This window comes from Budorcas taxicolor, chromosome 10, assembly GCF_023091745.1.
Source record: "Budorcas taxicolor isolate Tak-1 chromosome 10, Takin1.1, whole genome shotgun sequence".
Lineage (NCBI taxonomy): Eukaryota > Metazoa > Chordata > Mammalia > Artiodactyla > Bovidae > Budorcas > Budorcas taxicolor.
Window position 1 is genome coordinate 4,886,691 of NC_068919.1, and position 22,053 is coordinate 4,908,743.

General features: G+C 39.5%; 1 protein-coding gene across 2 annotated transcripts; it reads right to left on the reverse strand.

Moving 5' to 3' along the window:
• Nucleotides 1-1,626: 1,626 nt before the first annotated feature.
• Nucleotides 1,627-21,983, reverse strand: ATG12 (autophagy related 12). Of its 2 annotated transcripts, XM_052646712.1 has the most exons (4): nucleotides 21,587-21,983; nucleotides 12,251-12,387; nucleotides 3,958-4,020; nucleotides 1,627-3,308 (listed from the first exon to the last, which is right to left on the reverse strand). In XM_052646712.1, the coding sequence occupies exons 1-4, from the start codon at nucleotides 21,747-21,749 to the stop codon at nucleotides 3,249-3,251; spliced, it is 423 nt and encodes a 140-aa protein (XP_052502672.1). In that variant the 5' UTR covers nucleotides 21,750-21,983; the 3' UTR covers nucleotides 1,627-3,248. The 2 variants fall into 2 exon arrangements, with proteins under 2 accessions (XP_052502672.1, XP_052502673.1); XM_052646713.1 differs by lacking the exon at nucleotides 3,958-4,020.
• Nucleotides 21,984-22,053: the final 70 nt, after the last annotated feature.

The following is a 22,053-nucleotide window of genomic DNA, read 5'->3' on the forward strand; positions in this document are numbered from 1 at the left end:
TTAATGTTATTTTGCCCAGTTTTCAATGGTCTTATCAACTGAAATGAGCTCTTCAATTATTGGACAGCAAAACTGTCATGTTGCATTTTTATCTTCTGCCATAAAAATTAAAAACAAATTACCTGTTGCTTTAAGTTAAATCATTTTGCAAACCACACTGAATTTCATAAACTCAAAATATGATGAATTACTGATTATGTGTAAGGCAATGTACTAAGTATTACATAGTGGGTACCAAATAAAAGCCCTCCAAAATCCCATTTTTAGGGATTTACAATGATCAAAGGGTGCTCAACATGCTTCTAAGGTAGTAGTGCAGTAACGGCTGTAAGCATGGTAGTTTGCTGTGTTCTTATTTGAGTATGACCTCCTTCTGAGATTCAGGTAATCTTTAAGAAAAATAAAAAATGAATTAGGCAGAGAGGTAAGATTTGAAGGGGCTGAAGGATAGGGAACCAAGAACAAACACAATGCATGTTCACGAAATAGCAAATAATCTAGTGTAGGCTAAACAATCTTGAAGGAAAAGAGTTATTTGTGAAACTAAATCTGCTGTACTGTTTTCTGAATACTTTCCTTCCATTATGTGGTCTGCAGCTGAATTCCCTTATGCCTTACTAAGGCATATTGCACTAAGTATATTTATAATCCTTGGAAAATGAAGCAGAAGCTGCACAAAAGGTGGTTTTCATTATTATACCCCTGAATACTGCACTTTCCCAGTGTGGGGTTACTCACAACTAAACTGTCTGTGTAATCTAAAGCAAGTGTAATCTAATACTATGTGATCTAAGCTGGGTCTGCACTTCTCCTTGAGTTTTCTAATCTTATCAGAATAGATAATATTAAAGGTCCCTTCAGGGCTAAAACTCTGCCCTCCCCGGCCCAACCCCAATATCCAAAACACTGGTTATTCCAGAAACTATTCCATCTTATTTTCATTCCAGATAGACACTCTTAAGCTTACCTTATACCCTAAATATGGAGAACTCATTGTGAAGTCCTCGGCATAGGCAGCTTCAAAGATAAAGCAGAGCATTCTAACACTGTGTTGTGTGTGTGCTCAGCTGTTCAGTTGTGTTCGAACCTGCATAACTCCCACTGTAGCCCCGTAGGCTCCGTGGTCCATGGGACTCTCCAGGCAAGAACACTTCCCCTCTCCAGGGGATCTTCCTGAACCAGGGAATGAACCCGAGTCTCAGCACCTCCTGCACTGGCGGGATTCTTTAGACTATGGGAAGCCCCATATTCTAACATTACATACACTGTAACCTCTGTACAGTAAGATAAAGCATGACATTACTGACACTGATTTTCTCATAAATATGGAAAACTTAGGGTTCAGGTCCCCCCCAACACCCCAAGCTCATGTCAATCAAGAGTTCAAACATCTGCAAAAATATTTTTGTGAATTGCATTCTAGGTTCTAGTAAGCAAATAACTCAGGGGATCTAGGCTTCCAAGTAAGAGTTGCAAATATAGTTTGAAAAACTTGTAAAGTCCTATTTTTAAAGGTTGTGAGGGAAGAAAATAAAGTATACATATTTAGCTAACCTCAGATTTAATAAATTAATCAATTATTCAGATCAAAAAAGAATAAGTTGATGACACAATTCAAGCTCAAGTAGTTTTAATTAAGTAAACAGTCTATCATTTTGAAACCTTAGCAGCAAACATAATATACACACAGGTTAAACACATTCTTGCCATCTGTTAAATACAAATGCATATAGATAAATATATTTACATCCTTCAGTAAACTGTAAGAGCACAAAACTAGACAACAGATCTTCACCATATTCAACTTATTTGATCTGAAAATAATATACTTTCTAACTTTCAACACATATACTGATTTCTTAATTCACCTTACAAAATAAATTTACACAATTCAACCTGTATTATTTCAGGGCTAAATACTAGTTGCATTAATTTATTAAACAGGGACATCATTTGTAAGGGGGCTTAGAAATTTGTTCTCAACTGGAAAATGAGAACTGAACATGATTTCATCACCTTAAACTGAATTGTTCCTTGGCATTCCCTAACGATAATGTATGGCAGATCATTAACCATAAAGTACATTCTGGGACTCAAAGGACTTTGTCTTTGACAAAATCATATCATTCTCATTATCTTTGAAAATGAACACTTAGATTTCTTGTACACACCTTAGATCCTGTTTGAACATTCCATTCAATTTATTAGAATGTTTTATAAAAATGCTGCATCACAAATATAATACAGAACGAAGAAAAAGTTAAATCTTATTAAAGCAATTATCAGTTTAACAGCATCAGTAAAAAAAAAATAGTTTTATTCATGGCATAAAATCTAGCTATTTTCCAATTATTCTTTGAGCATTTTCAAGTTGGCAAATACATTATAAAAAACTGAGAGATGCTTCCAAGCTTACTCACTGTTTTTGACACTATAGAAATAAAAGAGAGATTAATACCACAGTTATAACCACTGGGACTCAAGAATCATTAAATGATAGGATTGAAAGCGTTCAATGATTCATTTGTCTAGAATTTATAAAATTACTTCTGTTTCCCAATAGAACAAACCAAAACCACGACTCTTCTCTAAAGCAGTTTTCCAGTGTGTCAACACCTCTGCTCTCTTGGCTAGATGTTTGCTAGAAATTAGCAGGAACAGCTATTATCTTCTGGTGAAGATGTAGAACCAAGCTGCTTCACTCTTCCTGGCAGCTGGGTTGCCCTCTACTGACTGACTAAGGTAATAAAGCCAGCAGGTCAATGCAAATCTGTTTCACAAGGTAACAGTTGACAGAAATGAAAATGAGAAAAGGCCTATCACTGCCACAAACAAATTGGACTCCCCTGAATATGCCCCCAAAGAATCTTTTAGTAAATTGACTTTTAGAGTGGAGGGGAAAAAAAAACCAGAAGAGTGCCAACTTTTCAAGCAAACAATTTCAGTTATTTTGAGAAGTAGCACAAAAGCAGCTTTATATCATCTTAGTCTCCTTTTCAATACCTTGAAGATGCCTCTGAAGGAGTAACTGTAGTAGTCGGTATATACTAATGTCAACCTTTTACGGTGATTTTTGTATTGATACAAATCACATTTTTCTAAGTCCATCAAATCTGTGGGTAGTTTAAATCAACATGGGTCACAGTAGATACATGCTGAACAGATCACAACCACAAGTCTCTTGCCACAAGATGAAAACTTTTCAGAGCAGTTTCCTTTGTGAAGATTTCAATCTTTTCCGCTGTAGTTCATCCCCATGCTTGAGATTTGCAGTAATGCAGGACCAGTTTACCATCACTGCCAAAACACTACAAAAAGAAAAAAAAATGCAATGAAAATTGAACTCAATTTCTGTTATCTTTAGATGAAACCAAGAAAGAATTGTTATGTGATAGTATCATAAATATCCTTGTACATGTACCTATAAAGGCTACTTCCTTCAACAGTTACAAGCTGCTGTTGGACGAATGCTAGTAATCATAAACGTCAAAGATGCTAAATAAAATAATTCTTACATGGTCTCCTTTTCAGTTTCCTGGAGGGAGATCTGGATCACCGATTATACGAACAACGTGGAGGATACTCCCTGCAGGTAAACAAGGGGATCTCTCTTTCTGGTCACATTTCAGTCATCTTCTATCCGTATCACTCATTCCTTACTTTTTCAATCACTGCGTCATTTATTGAGACACAACTATGTTCTAGGGGTTAAGAGACACAACAAAGTAATCTCTTTTTCTTGATAAGACAATTATGAACTTGTTGCTGTTTAGTCGCTAAGTCATGTCAGACTTTTGTGACCCCCTGGAGCCCACCAAGCTCCTCTGTCCATGGGATTTTCCAGGCAAGCATACTGGAGTGGGTTGCCATTTCCTTCTCTTAAATGACGTGAATTAATGATCACACTATACACAGATGAGCATATTCCATGAAGACAATAAAGCAGGAATGTTTTACCTCATAGAGGGTCCCAACTTCCTGGTCTGGGGAGGGGGCAAAGGACTGATTCACGTAAATAAACTGCAAGAAAGAAGAACATTTATGGTGATTCATTTTTAAAGGTATTCAGATTAATCTGCATGTTTCTGGTTCCCAGTCAGCTACCTCAAATTCTCTGTCTTCAAAAGTGAACAGTGTCCCTAAACTCCTTCTTTCTAATTCTCATAAATGAGTAATTAATAAGATCTTTCAGAACAGTATTTTTTTCCCTTGGAGGACTAACAGAGTTTTTGTTTTCAGCTTTTTATAACTAAGAAACTTTTGTTTTCACCAATAGCTTTTACTTATTCAAGAAATTACATTTGTAAAAAATACCAATACTCTCATTTATTCATAATTGAAGAGAAAGTTTCTCTTAACAAAGTTTTACACACACAGCCCCAAATCAAAACATGTAATTGTGTGCTGTGTGCTCAGCTGTGTCCGATTCTTTGGGACCCCATGGACTGCAGCCGCCAGGTTCCCCTGACCGTGCAATTTTCCACACAGGAATACTGGAGTGAGTTGCCACTTTCTACTCCAAAGGATCTTCCTGACCCAGGGCTCAAACCTGTGTATTTTGTCTCCTGCACTGGTAGGCGGATTCTTAACCACTGCACCACCTAAAGTCACTTGCGGCCAAATGACACAGAAAAAAAATGTAACAAAACTGAAACCTAATATCCTTTCAATCTGGTTCCTTAAAGGATTCACTGTTAAATGTTGCAGTCTAGTCTGTTTCTACTAAAACATTTTAGTATTTAAATTCCTGAAGATACTGAAGCAAAAGATCTTAGTGTCTAAGTGACTTTTCATAATTTCCTTTTTAGAAAACAAAACACTGAAGCTTAACACAATTTTCCTTTGTCTATATTAAATTCTAAGACTAAAATTTCCTGGGTTTCACATATGAGCATATTCTATGAAGAAATATGAAAGAAATATGCTCATAGTATATGGCTTTAGAGAAAATTTGTGGTTTCAGTTTGTTTTATTGGGAAACAGAAATAATTTTACAAATTCCATACAAATGAGTCATCTAACTCTTTTCAATCCTATCATTTAATGATAGCTTGAGTCCCAGTGGTTTTAACTGTGGTATTCATCTTTTAGTCCTTAAATATATATATATGTATACACACACACATACACAAATAGTTGGTTACTAGATACTATTTGGGATACCAGCTAGAAGAATAAATATCACATACATTTCTCCTTCAGACAATACAGAGTGGTAACAGTACTTCTTAAGTAAGGAAGAGAGGGCTTCCTGGGTAGCTCAGCTGGTTAAGATCTGCCTGCAATGAGACCCCAGCTTGATTTCTGGGTCAGGAATTTCCCTGGAGAAGGGATAGGCTACCCACTCCGGTATTCTTGGGCTTCCCTCGTGGCTCAAAAGGTGAAGAATTCAAGCACAATGGGTTTGACCTCTCGGTTGGGAATATCCCCTGGAGGAGGGCATGGCAACCCACTCCAGCGTTCTTGCCTGGAGAATCCCCATGGACATAGGAACCTGGCGGGCTACAGTCCTGGCAAAGAGTCAGACTCGACTGAGTGACTAAGTACAAGAAAGAGGAGGGGTTCTACTGAGATCCAGGTTTGAATTCTGGCTCTAAATCCAAGTAACTTTTTTCAAATTGCGTACTTGCTTGTAAATACGAAACTAACAGGACCTATACTTCTTGAAGCTGCTAGGAACAAAATGAGATCGTACACATCAAGCATAAACTCTTGGCAGATGTATTCGGTAGACTAGTAATTACACTTACTTAACTATTTAAAATAATTCATTCTTAAGTATCAATTCACTGTTAAGGCTGAGGAAAGTTCTAATAATTTCAGAAATCAGTGTGCGTTTTAACATAAATTTCCTATGATCGAGACATAATAATGTGTGTTTAGTTCCTGGCAGTTCAACTATGAGTGAACACAGATTTTATTACTTTTTGGTACACTTTAAATTAGGAAAAGGACTCTGGGTGACAATTTAGTTTATTTCAGTAGACAAACTCTTGAGTGTCTATTATGTGCTAGGAAATGCCCAAGGTGTGGAACAAAAGTGAGGATTAACATGATTCCTACCTTCCACAAGCAAACATTCTCAGATAAGAATATATACTTGGGAAAGCTGCAACTGAGAAGGTGTGTGGCATTAGTTTAGCCTAGCCATTTGGTTAGGAAAGACTTTCTCGAAGAAAAAAGTTGAGGACCAAATCTGGACTTAACTAGGTGGAAAGGGTAATAATTAGGGCTCTGTAGGCAAAAGCAACAAAAGGCGTCGTGAGTGGCGAAGGGGCAACACAGCAGGTACAGCAGGGAACTGCGAGAAGCCTACGTAGCTGCAGCAGGGGCCAGCGACTGAAGCGACTTTACTATGAACAGCAGTCAAACCAGTTTATATGGAGGATGCATGGAGGTAAAATGTTCAAAATGCAATCTTTAACTAAACGCTAGAATGTGGGAGGATAAAATTTTAAAGACTAATGATTTAAGTCATGTCTCTCTAGTCGTTTTGGTTGTTATAACCTCTCGATTAGATTATGGAGGAAGAGTTCATGGAACGGCATACTCTTGAGTTCTTGCACACTGCTAATAGTCGCTGCCTTAAAAGCCAGTTTTGCATTAACAGTATATAAAATCCATTATCTCAACACTTTCTTTGTATCTCTGCTAGCCAAATTTGGAGGTAACCTAATATCCTAAGCCATGACCTTTTCCCCCTAGATGTCCGAAGGATTTTTCTTTTTATTTCACATCTAGTCATCTTACTAGAATGTGTCTTGGTGATGGTTGCACTGGGTTGGTGTTCTCAGGATCTTGGTAAGTTTTTTCAATATGTAATTTCAAATCTTTTTAGAAGAAGTTTCTCTTGAATTATAGTTCTAAGTATTTGTCTTGTTCTTTTGCTTTGGTTTTCTTCTTCAGGGACTGCTGTTATCTGTATGTTTACTCTCCTTTGTTCTTACTCAGTATTTACTGTCTTCTCATTCTGTTCTTCACTGTGGTGCACAGAGCTCTCTGGTTCTGGTGCGCACGCTCAGTAGTTGCATCACACAGCCGTAGGTGCTCCACGGCAGTTAGGATCCTAGGTCCCCAGCCAGGGATCTGAACCATGTTCCCTGCCATTGCAAGGCAGATTCTCAACTGCTGGACCACCCGGGAAGTCCCTCAAATTCTTTCAACATTTCATTCCACCTCTCCCCAAGACACATCGCAGAGCCTGAGCAACCCAACACTCCAGGCTGAAGTTGTTTAAGTTAAAAAAAATTTTTTAAATACAATTCTTCAGGGTTACTTTCTATTTACAGTTATTACAAAATATAGGCTATGTGCCCCGTGCTGTACAATACATCCCTTCATCCTATCTTGCACCCAACAGTCTTACATCCCACTTCTCCAGCCCTATATCGTACCCTACTCCCAACACTGGAAACCACTAGTTCGTTCTCTGTATCTGTTAAGTCTCCTTCTTGTTTGTTATATTCACTGTTTTTAAAAGGTTTCCATGAACAGGTGATATCATACAGTATTTGTCGTTCTCTGACTTATTTCACTTAGCATAATGCTTTTCAAGTCCATCCATGTTGCTGCAAATGGCAAATTTTCTTTCTTTCTAATGGCTCAGTAGCACTCTATTCAGGTATCTGTAAAGCTTCCTCAGACAATTTTGCCTTCTTTCTTTTTCTTTGGGATGGTTTTGTTTGCTGCCTACATGCAGGTCAGGAAGCAACAGTTAGAACTGGACATGGAACAACAGGCTGGTTCCAAATAGGAAAAGGAGTACGTCAAGGCTGTATATTGTCACCCTGCTTATTTAACTTCTATGCAGAGGACATCATGAGAGACGCTGGGCCGGAAGAAACACAAGCTGGAATCAAGATTGCCGGGAGAAATATCAATAACCTCAGATATGCAGATGACATCACCCTTATGGCAGAAAGTGAAGAGGAACTAAAAAGCCTCTTGATGCAAGTGAAAGAGGAGAGTGAAAAAGCTGGCTTACAGCTCAACATTCAGAAAACAAAGATCATGGCATCCGGTCCTATCACTTCACGGCAAATAGATAGGGAAACAATGAATACAGTGTCAGACTTTATTTTGGGGGGCTCCAAAATCACTGCAGATGGTGATTGCAGCCATGAAATTAAAAGACGCTTACTCCTTGGACAGAAAGTTATGACCAACCTAGATAGCATATTCAAAAGCAGAGACATTACTTTGCCGACAAAGGTCCGTTTAGTCAAGGCTATGGTTTTTCCAGTGGTCATGTACGGATGTGAGAGTTGGACTGTGAAGAAAGCTGAGAGCCAAAGAACTGATGCTTTCGAACTGTGGTGTTGGAGAAGACTCTTGAGAGTCTCTTGGACTGCAAGGAGATCCAACCAGTCCGTCCTAAAGGAGATCAGTCCTGGGTGTTCATTGGAAGGACTGATGTTGAAGCTGAAACTCCAATACTTTGGCCACCTCATGCGAAGAGTTAACTCCTTGGAAAAGACTCTGATGCTGGGAGGGATTTGGGCTAAGAGGAGAAGGGGACGACAGAGGATGAGATGGCTGGATGGCATCACTGACTCGATGGACATGAGTTTGAGTGAACTCCGGGAGTTGGTGATGGACAGGGATGCCTGGCGTGCTGCGATTCATGGGGTCACAAAGAGTTGGACGTGACTGAACTGAACTGAATACAATATTATGGACCTCCGTCTATAGTTCTTCAGGCACTATTTACTAGATCTAATCCCTTGAATCTATTCATCACTTCCACTGTATATTCACAGGGGATTTAAGTCATACCTGGCTGGCATACTGGTTTTCCCTGCTTCCTTTAGGTTAAGCCTGAATTTTGCTAGGAGAAGCTGATGATCTGAGCTACAGTCACTTCAGGTCTTCTTTTTGCTGACTGTATACACCTTTTCCATGTTTGGCAAGGACTGATGCTGAAGCTCCAATACTTTGGCCACCTGATATGAACAGCTGACTCATCAGGCCCTGATGCTGGTAAAGAGTGAAGGCAGAAGAGGACAACAGAGGATGAGATGGTTGGATGGCATCACTGATGAAATGGACATGAACTTGGGAAAACTCAGGGAGACGGTGAGGGACAGAGAAGCCTGGCGTGTTGCAGTCCATGGGGTTGTGAAGAGTTGGACACAACTTGGCGACTGAACAAGTATTCCACTGTGCTGTGTGTGTGTGTATACATCTTCTATCCACTTATCTATTGATTGGTTGCTTGCGTATCTTGGCAGCACATCTGCTAGTAAGACACAGATCCTGTAGTTGTTGGGAATTTCTACCAACTTGAATCTTAGGGTTCACGAGGATACGGTCATCTGAGTCTTAAGTATACTGACTATGGGGATTTGGTTTTACTTTCTAGTTACTGTTTTAGTGGGAATTCATGCCTTCTGACACTACTGCTATCTTCCCAGAATCCCCAGTATTACTTTTTCTTTTGACATTTATTTTGCTAAAATAATGTAGGATCCACATGGTGACTGCAGCCATGAAATTAAAAGACATTTACTCCTTTGAAGAAAAGCTATGATAAACCTACACAGCATATTAAAAAAGCAAGACATCACTTTGCCAATAAAGCTCCATATAGTCAAAGCTATAGTTTTTCCAGTAGTCATGAATGGATGTGAGAGTTGGACCATAAAGAAGGCTGAGAGCCAAAAGATTCGATGCTTTCAAACTGTGGTGTTGGAGAAGACGCTTGAGAGTCTCTTGGACTGCAAGGAGATCCAACCAGTCCACCCTAAAGGAAATCAACCCTGAATATTCACTGGAATGACTGATACTGAAGCTGAAGCTCCAATATTTTGGCCACTTGATGTGAACAGCCGACTTATTGGAAAAGATCCTGATGCTGCGAAAGACTGAGGGCAGCAAAATGGGGCGACAGAGGATGAGATGGTTGGATGGTGCCACTGACTCAGTGGATATGAGTCTGAGCAAACTCCAAGAGATAGTGAGGGACAGGGAAGCCTGGCGTCCTGCAGTCCATGGGGTCGCAAATAGTAAGAGACAACAGCAACTGAACAACAGCAGCAGCTCCATGAAGCTGAAGACGTTAGTTCTAGTTTAACCTAGACAAGTGATACAAAGATGACATTTATGCTTTCTATTGCTTAACAGGGAACAGATAGTCATACTCACTACAGAAGCTTCAAACTGGACCTTATGAAATTGCTGGGGGTTTTTTGGTCCAAACGATTCACAGATGAAAATTTTACATGGTTCAACCAAATACACATTGACATCAACCAAGTCCTTTCAGATTACTGAATATAGGCAATACAAAATGCAACCAAGTCCTTTCAGATTGCTGAATATAGGCAGTACAAAATGCAATCAAGTCCTTTCAGATTGCTGAATATAGGCAGTACAAAATGCAATCAAGTCCTTTCAGATTATTGAATATAGGCAATACAAAATGCAACCAAGTCTTTCAGATTATTGAATATAGGCAATACAAACTGTCAAAATTCTAACATTAACATGGAACAAACCACTGTTTCGTCTTTTCTTCTATCTACAAATTTCTAAAAGTAATGCCTGAATTACTTGGTTCTCCTCTAGTTACCGCCAACTCTTCACGCTCTACCCTTAGTAATCTCTTAAGTGTATGTCCTTATGCCCCTAACTATTCCATTTAGACTTGGCCTCTAGGCAAGGTCCTGTGTTCCTCAGGTTTTAGCTACCATATGCAAGCGGATGACTCTATAATCTTCTGGCCCATCTCTGAAATTTAATCATATGGCACTCTTTAGAAAACATGATTTTCTCATTCCAAGTAATCACAAATGGAGATGTTCACCTGTAAAACTCAAAAATCTCCAACACTTTCCCCTTGCAACTTCCTTTGGAGGAATCCCTGGCTTTATGCTATCCTTATCTCAAGTAACTTGTAGTGATCAACCTATCTTGCACTTAACTTTTGTACTCATGACATGACACTTCCGTGAAAACCAATTACCACCAAAATCTTAGATCAGAGTAGTTTCTTCTTCTACACTGACCAAAAAGAGATAAATTCCAACAAACCTCACTTAATAATCACTTCATTCATTTTACCAGTTCTCATTCCTGTGTTCACAGCAACTATATCCCTTCCCGATCCATATACATAACTGTATTCAAAAAAGTTAATGATTCTTCAATTATCTATCCACCTATACATTATGTGTTAACATGGACCAAGATTGTGATCTGAAAATAAAGGCATTTTATTGTTGACAAAAAGTCAAATTCATGTAGACATGTAAGTTTCTGTGGTCAAATACCAAATTCAAAACCAGTGGCATTTAAAATTTTAATCCTAACAATCTGGCATGAAATGCTTAACATGTACCACAGCATGAAATGAATACAGCCGACCCTTAGAAACAAGGGGGTTGGGATGCCAACCCTCTGAGCAGTCAAAAACCTAGGTATAGAAGGCAGATTCAACCAACTGTTGGTTGTGCAGTGGTACACTATGTATTGTGGATTTCTGCAGTTGAAACTCATGTTGTTCAAGGGCCGTGTATAAGCAGATGTCTGCAGTTCAGACTCATGAAGGAAGGAGTGTGCGTCGCTTAGCTCTTCCACAGCGCAGGGCAAAGGAGCACTGCTTACCTTGGGAAGAACGGGAAGAATGCAACATTGACACCAGAACAAAGAGAACTCCAGAACTTTATGTACCAATATTCTAGGATAGATCTTTCTGCATGGGCATTCAGTGACTTTTTGAGGAAAACCAATACAGTAGGCTAAAAAAATTCATTTCATTTCAGGGTTCACCAGAGAATCCTTCAATAAAGCACAGAAATTCCACTAACAAAAGAAATAAAAGGACATTACTGAGGTAACATATGTGGCTCCATATCTATTTCTATACAAAAGTTATTCATTGTCGCCTAGGAACTACAGTTCCCCCTCTGAATCCATGGGCTCCGAATGCTCCCTCAGATTCACCCAATTGTGATGAAAAAACATTTGGAGAAAAAAATTCCAGAAAGTTCCAAAAAGCCAAACTTTAATTTGTTGGGTACTGGTAACTATTTACATAGTATAAGGTAGCATAAGGGATCTAAAAGTGATTTAAAGTATATGGGAGAATATGTGCAGATTATACGCAAATATGCCATTTTATATAAGGAACCTGAGCATCTACAAAAGATGGTCCTGGAATCAATCCCTGCCCCGCCCCCCCCACCCCGGACACTGAGAGATGAATGCTCTGTGAATTTCTGTAGGGAAATGACCACCATTGATTTCATACCAACTGTTCTGAAGCCACAAGTTTAAGGAACTTTTTGATGAAGTCAATGAGTCCTTGGATGGTTCGGGTTCGCTCCACAGCCCATTTCTTTGTTTTCATTATAGGAGTGTCTCCCACAGCCTTTAGCAGAATGTCAACTGTAAAGCAAAAAAAAAAAAAAAACAACAGTTGACCCTGGTCAAAACAGAACTCAGGGCATCAATGTCCATACAGTCGAAAATCCACCTATAACATGCATCCACAGATTCAACCTACAATGGATTATCTGTTACTCTGGTAGGTATTTATTGAAAACAATCTATGTGTAAGTAGACTTGCTGCTCAGTTGCCAAGTCGTCTGACTCTTTGCAAGTCCATGGACCCACTAGACTCCTCTGTCCATGGGATTTTCCAGGCAAGGATACTAGAGCGGGTTGCCATTTCCTCAACCAGAGATCTTTCCGACCCAGGGATTGAACCAGCATCTCCTGCATCAGCAGGCAGAGTCTTTACCACTGAGCCACATGTGAAGATATAAACAGACCTGCTTAGTTCAAACTCATGCTGTTCAATGGTCAACTATACTGACCAATATGCTGACACGCCTACAGAGGATGCGATACAAAAGGCATTAGAAAGCTTAAACCTTCAATCAATACACAGTTTATGTACTCATGATCCTGGAGGCATGCCTGAGATTAAAAATACAAGATATGAACAGATTCATTTAGAAGAATTTCACTTTCATTGAAACATTTATTTTCAATTACAAAAAGGTAAATATAAATTTCCAAAAAGATATTTAGAGGGGATTGGTTAAATAAAAGCTATGATAGAAGTTATATACTAAAGATAAAGAACACACATTCTGAGCTCCCTGAGTTCAAAGTCTTGGCTCTGCCACTTGCCAGGTATGTATACATGTATTTAGGTAAGCCCTTTAATCTCTCCATACTACAGTTTCTCCACTTGTAAAATGAGGATAATAGCAGAAACCTGGTAAGATTGTTATAAAGATTAAATGATTATGTATAGAGTGTTTATTTACGGCAGTATCATATAACTCACTCATTAAACCATAAGATAATTAAGCTGCCATTAAAGGTAAGTATTATAAAAGCATACTTCATAGTATGAAAAAGTTATCAAAAAGTATTACATATAAAACAGCATAATTACATATAAAACTGAATATGATTTCAATTTCATTAAAACCATCACAGGCACATACTCATGTTATTCTCCAAAACAGTATTTCCTAGTAGGAGTATTACAGGTGATTATTACCTGATATTACTTGTGCTTTTTGTAATTACCAAGTTTTCTACAATAAACTTTTTAATGAAGGAAAACAATACAAATTATTAAAAAGAAAATATATCAACTAGGGCCAAAAAGGTTTCAGAGAAATCAAATGTTTCAGTAATTCAAAATAGAAAGATGCAAACAGAAAGACTATGAATTTGTCTCCAGAAGTTACTTCACTTAACAAAAAAATTAGAAGTTTTTTTTAACAATGAGGTGGAAGAATGGATTAGTTCTGACAAAATAGTGGAAATCACTGCTGCCAAACAGAAAAAAGAATGAAAAGAAATGAGGATAGTTTAAGAGACTTCTGGGACAACATTAAAGGTGTAATATTCACATTATACCCTAGAAGGGGAAGAGAGAGAGAGAGAGAGCGCGCGCGAGAGAGCCTGAGAAAATATCTGAAGAGATATTAGCTGAAAATTTCCCTAAACTAGGGAAGAAAACAGTCACCAAAGTCTAGGAAATGAAGAAACGTCCATACAGGATTACTTCAGAGAAATATACAACAACATGTTGTAATCAAAATGACAAAAATTGAAGATAAACAGAAAATACTTGTATGTATAAAACATACAAGGGAACTTCCATAAAGCTACTAGCTGATTTTTTAACAAAAACTCTTCAGGTCAGAAGGGAGTGGCATTATATACTTAAAGTGATGATAGAAAAACTTAAAACAAAGAACACACTACCCAGCAAGGCTCTCATTCAGATATGATGAGGAAATAAAAAACTTTAAAGATTAAAAAAAAAAGCTGGAAGAACTCAGCACCACCAGCGTTACAAAAAATGCTAAAGAAACTTTTATAGGTGGAAAAGAAAAGGCCTCAACTAGAAATAAGAAAATCATGACATAGACAAGCTAACTGGTAAAGGCAAACATACAATAAAGGCAGGAAATCATTTGTACACAAAGCTAGCAGGGAAATTTAAAGACAAAAATAGTAAAGTCATCTGTATCCATAACAGGCAGTTTAAACAATACACAAAACAGTAACTCTGAAAAGAGGAAAGTATAACTGCAAAGTATCTAAAGTGCATTTAAAATCAAGAGATCAGCAACTTAAAACAAGTACCTATACATATAGGCTCCTACATAAACACCTCAAGGTAACTGCAAAACAGAAATCTATTAACAGACATTCATACAAAAAAAGAGGAATCCAAACTTAACACTGAAGATACTCATCAAATCACAAGAGAATGAACGAAGGCAAACAAAAAGACCTACAACGATGAACCCAAAATAATTAATAAAATGGCAATCACTTCAGGTCAGTCGCTCAGTCGTGTCCGACTCTGCGACCCCATGAATCGCAGCACGCCAGGCCTCCCTGTTCATCACCAACTCCCAGAGTTCACTCACTCTCCTTGCAGTCCAAGGGACTCTCAAGAGCCTTCTCCGACACCACAGTTCAAAAGCATCAATTCTTTGGCTCTCAGCTTTCTTCACAGTCCAACTCTCACATCCATACGTGACTACTGCAAAAACCATAGCCTTGACTAGACGGACCTTTGTTGGCAAAGTAATGTCTCTGCTTTTGAATATGCTATCTAGGTTGGTCATCACTTTCCTTCCAAGGAGTAAGCGTCTTTTAATTTCATGGCAATAGGAACACAGATATCAATAATTACTTCAAGAGAAAATAGACTAAATGCTCCAACCAAACAAGACTGGCTAAACGGATACAAAAACAAAATCTGTATAGTTGCCAGGGAAACCCTTCAGATCTAAACATACATATAGACAGAAAGTGTGGAGAATGGAAAAAGGTATTCCACACAAATGGAAATCAAATGAAAGCCACAGTTGCAACAGTTGTATCAGACAATATACACTAAAGACTATTACAAGAGACAAAGACAGACACTACAAAATAATGAAAGGATCACTCCAAGAAGATATAACATAACAATTGTAAATATATATGCACCCAACAGAGAAACACCTCAACATATAAGGCAAATGTTAACAGATATAAAAGGAGTAAATGAGAGTAACACAACAATAGTTGGCAACTTTGAACACCCCACTTACATTAAGGGACAGATTATCCAGACAGAAAAATCAATAAAGAAATATAGGTCTTAAATGACACATTAAACTGGATTGACTCAACTGATATTTATAAAGCATTCCATCCAAAAGCACCAGAATACACATTCTTCTCAAATTCACGGGGAACATTCTTTAGGATAGATCACATGCTGTGCCACAAAGCCAGCTTTGGTAAACTGAAGAAAACTGAATTCATATCAAGCATCTTTTCTGACCACAACAATACAAGGCTAGAAATCAACTACTTGAAAAAAACTGCAAAAAACACAAACACATGGAAGCTAAACAATCAATGCATCACTGAGGAAATCAAAGAGCAAACAAAAAATACCTAGAGACATGAAAATGAATGATGATTCAAAACCTATGAAACACAGCAAAAGCAGTTCTAAAAGGAAAGTTGACAGTGATACAGATTTACTTTGGGAACAAGAAAAATCTCAAACAACCTTACCTTAGATCTAAAGCAACTGGAAAAAGAACAACAAACAAAATCCACAGTTAGTAGGAAGAAAGAAAAAATAAACACCAGAGCAGAAGTCAATGAAATAAAGACAAAGATCAAGTAAACTGAAAGCTCGTTCTTCGAAAAGATAAACAAACTTGATAAACCTTTAGTCAGACTCATCAAGAAAAAAAGGAAGAGGGCCCAAATCAATAAAATCAGAAATGAAAAAGAAGTTACAATAGACACCACAGAAATACAAAGGATCATAAGAGACTACTCTGAGCAACTATATGCCAACAAAATGGCCAACTGAGAAGAAATGGAAAAATTTTAAGAAAGGTACAATCTTCCAAGACTGAACCAGGAAGAAACAGAAAATATGAACAGATCAATCAATTACCAGTACTAAAACTCAATCAGGAATTCGACAACTGCCAATAAACTAAAGGCCAGGACCAGACGGCTTCACAGGTGAATTCTACCAAATATTTACAAGGTTTAATGCTTATTCTTCTGAAACTATTCCCAAAAATCGCAGGGGAAAGAACACTTACTAACTTGTTCTATGAGGTCACCCTGTTGGAAAACCAGAAAAAGGTATCATAAAAACAGAAAATTACAGGCCAGTATCACTGGTAAACAGGGCTTCCCTTGTAGCTCAGTTGGTAAAGAATTTGCCTGCAGTGCAGGAGACCCGGGTTTGATCCCTGGGTTGGGACGGTCCCCTGGAGAAGGAACTGGCAACCCACTCCAGTATCCTTGCCTGGAAAATCTCATGGCCAGAGGAACCTGGTGGACTGCAGTCCATGGGGTCGCAAAGAGTCAGGCACAATTGAGCGACTAACATACATCACTGGTGAACACAGATGCAAAAATCCTCAACAAAATACTAACAAATTAATTCCAACAATACATTAAAAGGACCACACACCATGATCAAGTGGGTTTTATCCCAGGGGTATGATGAGTTTTCAGCATCTGCAAATCAATCAGTGATACTAAGCTAATAAAGCTCATCAATGAATTCCCTTAAGTTGCTGGATACAAAATTAGTGTACAGTAATCTGCTGTATTTCCACAGACTAACAACAAGATATCAGAAAGAGAAATTAGGGAAACAATCTCACTTACCATCGAATGAAAAACAATCAAATAGCTAGGAATTAATCTAAATGAGGCAAAAACTGTAAGACACTGATGAAAGAAACCGAAGACAACACAAAAGAACGATAATGATCCACTGTGTTCTTGGATTGGATGAATCAGGATAGTTAAAATGACTACACCACCCAAGACAATCTGAAGTGAAGTGAAGTCGCTCAGTCGTATCCGACTCTTTGCTACCCCATGGACTGTAGCCTACCAGGCTCCATCCCTGGGATTTTCCAGGCAAGAATACTGGAGTGGGTTGCCACTTCCTTCTCCAGGGGATCTTCCCGACCCAGGGATCAAACCCAGGTCTCCTGCATTGCAGGCAGACGCTTTACCCTCTGAGCCACCAGGGAAGCCCAAGACAATCTACAGATTCAATTTAATTCCTATCAAATTACCAATGGCATTTTTCACAGAACTAAAACAAGTTATTTTAACAACCTTGAGAAAGAACAGAGCTGGAGGAATCACACCCCTTGCCTTTAGACTATACTACAATGCTTCAGTCATCAAAACAATACAGTACTGACACAAAAACAGACACACAGATCAACAGAACAGGAGAGAAAGCCGAGAAATGAAACCACACACTTATGGTCAAGTAATCTACTACAAAGGAGGTGCCTTAAAAAACCAAAAATAGTTACGATAAAACTCTGCAATCCCACTCCTGGGCATGTATCTGGAGAACACCGTAACACACCCAAATGTTCACAACAGCACTATTAAAATAGCCAAGATATGGAAGAAACCTAAGTATTCATCAACAGATAAATGGGAAAAAAGATGTGGAGTATCACTCAGCAAAAAAATAGAACAAAATAATGCCACTTGCAGCAACATGAATGGATCTAGAGATCATATTAAGTCAGACAGAGAAAGATAATCATATGATACAACTTATATGTGGAATCTAAAAAAATGATACAAACGAACTTATTTACAAAATAGAAACAGAGTCACAAACATAAAAAACAAATTTATAGTTACCAAAGGGGAGAGGTGAGAAAGGAAATGGCTAACCACTTCAGTGTTCTTGCCTAGAGAATCCCAGGGACAGAGCAGCAAAGGGGAGAGGACTATATTAGGAGTTTGGGATTAATATATACTGCTGCTGCTGCTGCTGCTGCTAAGTCGCTTCAGTCGTGTCTGACTCTGTGCAACCCCATAGACGGCAACCTACCAGGCTACCCCGTCCCTGGGATTCTCCAGGCAAGAACACTGGAGTGGGTTACCATTTCCTTCTCCAATGCATGAAAGTGAAAAGTGAAAGTGAAGTCGCTCAGTCGTGTCCGACCCTCAGTGACCCCATGGACTGCAGCCTACCAGGCTCCTCCGTCCGTGGGATTTTCCAGGCAAGAGTACTGGAGTACTAGATATAAAACAGGTGAACAGGACTATACTCGATTATCTTGCAATAACGTACAATGGAAAAAAATATGACAAAGAATCTATACATATATGTGTAGCTGAACTGGGGCTTCCCAGGTGGTGCAGAAGTAAAGAATCCACATTGCAATGCAGGAGATAAGAGACCTGTGTTGGATCTGTGGGTCAGGAAGATCTCCTGGAGTAGGAAATAGCAACCCACTTCAGTATTCTCACCTGGAAAATCCCATGGACAGAGAAGCCTGGTGGGCCTACAGTCTATAGGGTTACAGAGTTGGACGTGATTGAGCAATACACACACATGTAACTGAATCACTTTGCTGGACGCTTGAAACTAACACAACACTGTAAATTAACTATGTGCATGCTTGCTAGGCTGATTCAGTCGTGTCTGACTCTCTGCAACCCTACACACCGTAGCCCTCCAGCCTCCTCTGTCCATGGGATTCTCCAGGCAAGAGTACTGGCGTGGGTTGCCAAGCCCTCCTCCAGGGGATCTTCCTGACCCAGGGATCAAACTCGAGTCTCTTAAGTCTCCTGCATTGGCAGGCAGGTTCTTTACCCAGAGCACCACCTGAGAAGCCCAAATTAACTATACTTCAATTTTAAAAAAATGAAAAATTAAATCAAAAGAAAGACTGAAAGCAGAAGTGTTCTTCTGCCCCCTAAAATCAACTCTATTCTATTACATCCTTCTTGTCCCATTCCTAGGTATTAAAAAATTGGGTCACTATCAGGTTACTGAGATCAATTAATTCAAGTTTATCCCTGGAATGAAGCCATCTGGAACCCATAATGCACTGTTTATCTTTCTACTAAAGTTTATCTTCCTTCTTCCACTTGGTAATTCTAATCTCAGTTATCCCAGGAAAAAAGATGAACTGGGAGATAACTAAGGGAGATCCATTAACTGATCTTCCACAGCCTGGTCCCTGTTCCCTAAATTCCCTGGGGCTATCAACCAGTCAACTGCAACTGCTCATTCCAAGAATGTGAAGCAGACAATAGAAAGCTGTATTACTGAAGATGGCAAGGGCAAGAAGCAGAGGAAAAATATTTATAATTAAAGCTATACATTTAAAAAAATTATAAAAGGTAATTTGCTTGTAGTTCTCAACCACAGCTACACATAAGACTCAACTGGCAGAACATTTACAAGAATACAGATGCCGACATCAATTAAATCAGAGTCTTCTGGAAGTAGGGCCTTGGCACTGGTAGTTCAAAAGCTCCCTCAGGTGATCCTAAAGGGCCGCAAGAACTAACAATCTGGGTCAGCTTCAATAAGCTCTAGGTTAAACCAAATGTGGAATATATGAAATATTTAAGCTTTTTTCTATCAAAAAGGTCCTCAGAAAAGGATGACAATTTCAGGGTAGAAATTCAATAGCTAGAAAGTAAGTGTGACATCAGAGAAGCTAACTCAAATATTCCCAGGAGCCAGAAGATGAAAATTTGATTTTAAAAGGATGGTTAAAAATCATAAATTGAGCAGACCCAAGAAAACAGACCATATCTAGGTTGTGAGCAGTTACTTTTTAGCCACAGTTCTCACAGCGATCTCCAAGGTCAAGTGCGTAGTAAACTGCTGACTGAGACTGCTAGATGTTAGGACAAACCCTTTCAAAGTCTGTTTTGGCTTACAGTAAATTGGAAGGGGAAAAAAACGGAACACAACTATATATAAAACAGATAACCAATAGGGACCTACTGTATAGCACAAGGCATGCTACTCAATACTCTGTAATCACCAACATGGGAAATGAATCTTAAAGAGTAGATATGTGTATGACTGACTCACATCACTGTACAGCTGAGACTGACACGACGACTCCAAAAAAATAAGAGGCTCTGTAAAACTCAAGGGATTCATCTAGGGCGATTTTAGTGGTTATCTACAGAAATAATTACAAGGTTTTGTTCCTCTACTGGTGCATCAGCTGGAAATGACAGAAGAGACTTCCCTCAAATGTAGAGTCAGTCTGACTTAAAAGAGGGACAATGCTGGGACAGACAATTCTACTCCACAAGCAGCAGAAAATGAAGCTGGATGAAAGGACTAGAGATCAGTAAGCACAAAATGCCATACCTATACTTTAAGACTCGGGACAGAAAATGATTTCCTGCTTTTCTCATAGGCAACTCTACACAGAGCGCTCCACTTAGGAATTGCTGCATTTTACAAAGGAATTTCTGTATTTCACAATGGCGAACTAATTCTCAAGCAATAAAGGGTTGAGGACAGCCAGTTCAAGCAATGAAATTATTTGTAACGAATGTAATTCTTTACAAAGATTCCAAAATGGTGTTGCCTTTTTTTTTTTTTTTAAGGCGATGCTAATGTTTTCGGTTTTCCCTTAGCAGTGTTCAAAACCCGTTTTTTGGTCCAAGACGAGCTCACACGATTTGGTATAAAAACACCGGTGACCTAGTTGGAAGGTGTGGATTCTACTTCAGATCTGCTGCAGACTATCCTTACCACCTAGATGGTTGGATGGCATCACCGACTCAACGGACATGAGTTTGAGCAGACTCCGGGAGATGCTGAAGGTCAGGGAAGCCTGCAGTCCATGGGGTCGCACAGAGTCCGAAACGACTAAGCGACTGAACAACAATCCGTTATCAGCTAAACTCACTATTCAAACAATTAGATCTCGCATTAAGCACTCGGAGCTACCAAGATCCCACAGTGCTCCCACCTTCACAGAGCTCGCAGTGTGGCTATTTCAAAGGAAGATTAGAGTACACGGTTTTAAAACCCAGCGCCACATCGCTAGGTAAAACACAGCTAAAACACAGCGCCTCTGGGGATAGCTTTTCTTTCGAGGCACTCAAACGTTTTGAAAGCCGAAAAGTATACTTCCTTTCTCCTGACTGGTCAAGAACCTCGTCTGGAACCGGCCCTACCCTACTTTTGCTTCTTATTAGCCGCCATCCTTTTTCGAACACAACCTCAACCTCCCGCTTCTGCCCAGAGAGACAGTGCTCTGAAAATTACTTTTTTTCTTGGTGTCACCGACAGGTTCCTCTGTTCCCGGAGAGACTGCAGCAGAAGAAGGGGGCTCCGGAGTGGCTGTTTCTGGGGAGACCTCGGCAGGCACTTCAGCTTCGGGGGCAGTTGAGGGAGGGAGCTGCAGCGCAGACTCCTGCTCCTCAGCCATCTTGCTTCGAGGGCAGGGAGGGCGGAAGCGGTGGCTCAGCGAGTGCAGTGGGCGGGCCTTGCGCCAAAGCGCATCTCTAGAGAGGCTCCGGGGTCGGGGCGGCGGAGAACCCAACCCAACCCTGACTCGGAATCGCAGGTTGTCCTCTGCGTCGAATCTGCGTGGTCCCCAGACCGCTGACAGAGCAACGATTTCACTCTAGCAAGCTCCCGGAAAAGGTCTCCGGGAGACGGCTCCGCCAGCCGCCGAGTGCGCAGGCGCCCCTCAGCGCCGCGCCCCGGCCCTGGAGCTGTTTCCGCTTCCC

Excerpts from the sequence above, each read along its gene's own strand:
- ATG12 (XM_052646712.1), bottom strand. The coding sequence starts at position 21,749 with ATGGCTGAGGAGCAGGAGTCTGCGCTGCAGCTCCCTCCCTCAACTGCC. Across the intron at positions 4,021-12,250 it reads TTGTGGCTTCAGAACAGTTG|TTTATTTACGTGAATCAGTC; the intron begins GTATGAAATCAA and ends TCTTTCTTGCAG. Across the intron at positions 3,309-3,957 it reads AAGTTGGGACCCTCTATGAG|TGTTTTGGCAGTGATGGTAA; the intron begins GTAAAACATTCC and ends TTCTTTTTGTAG.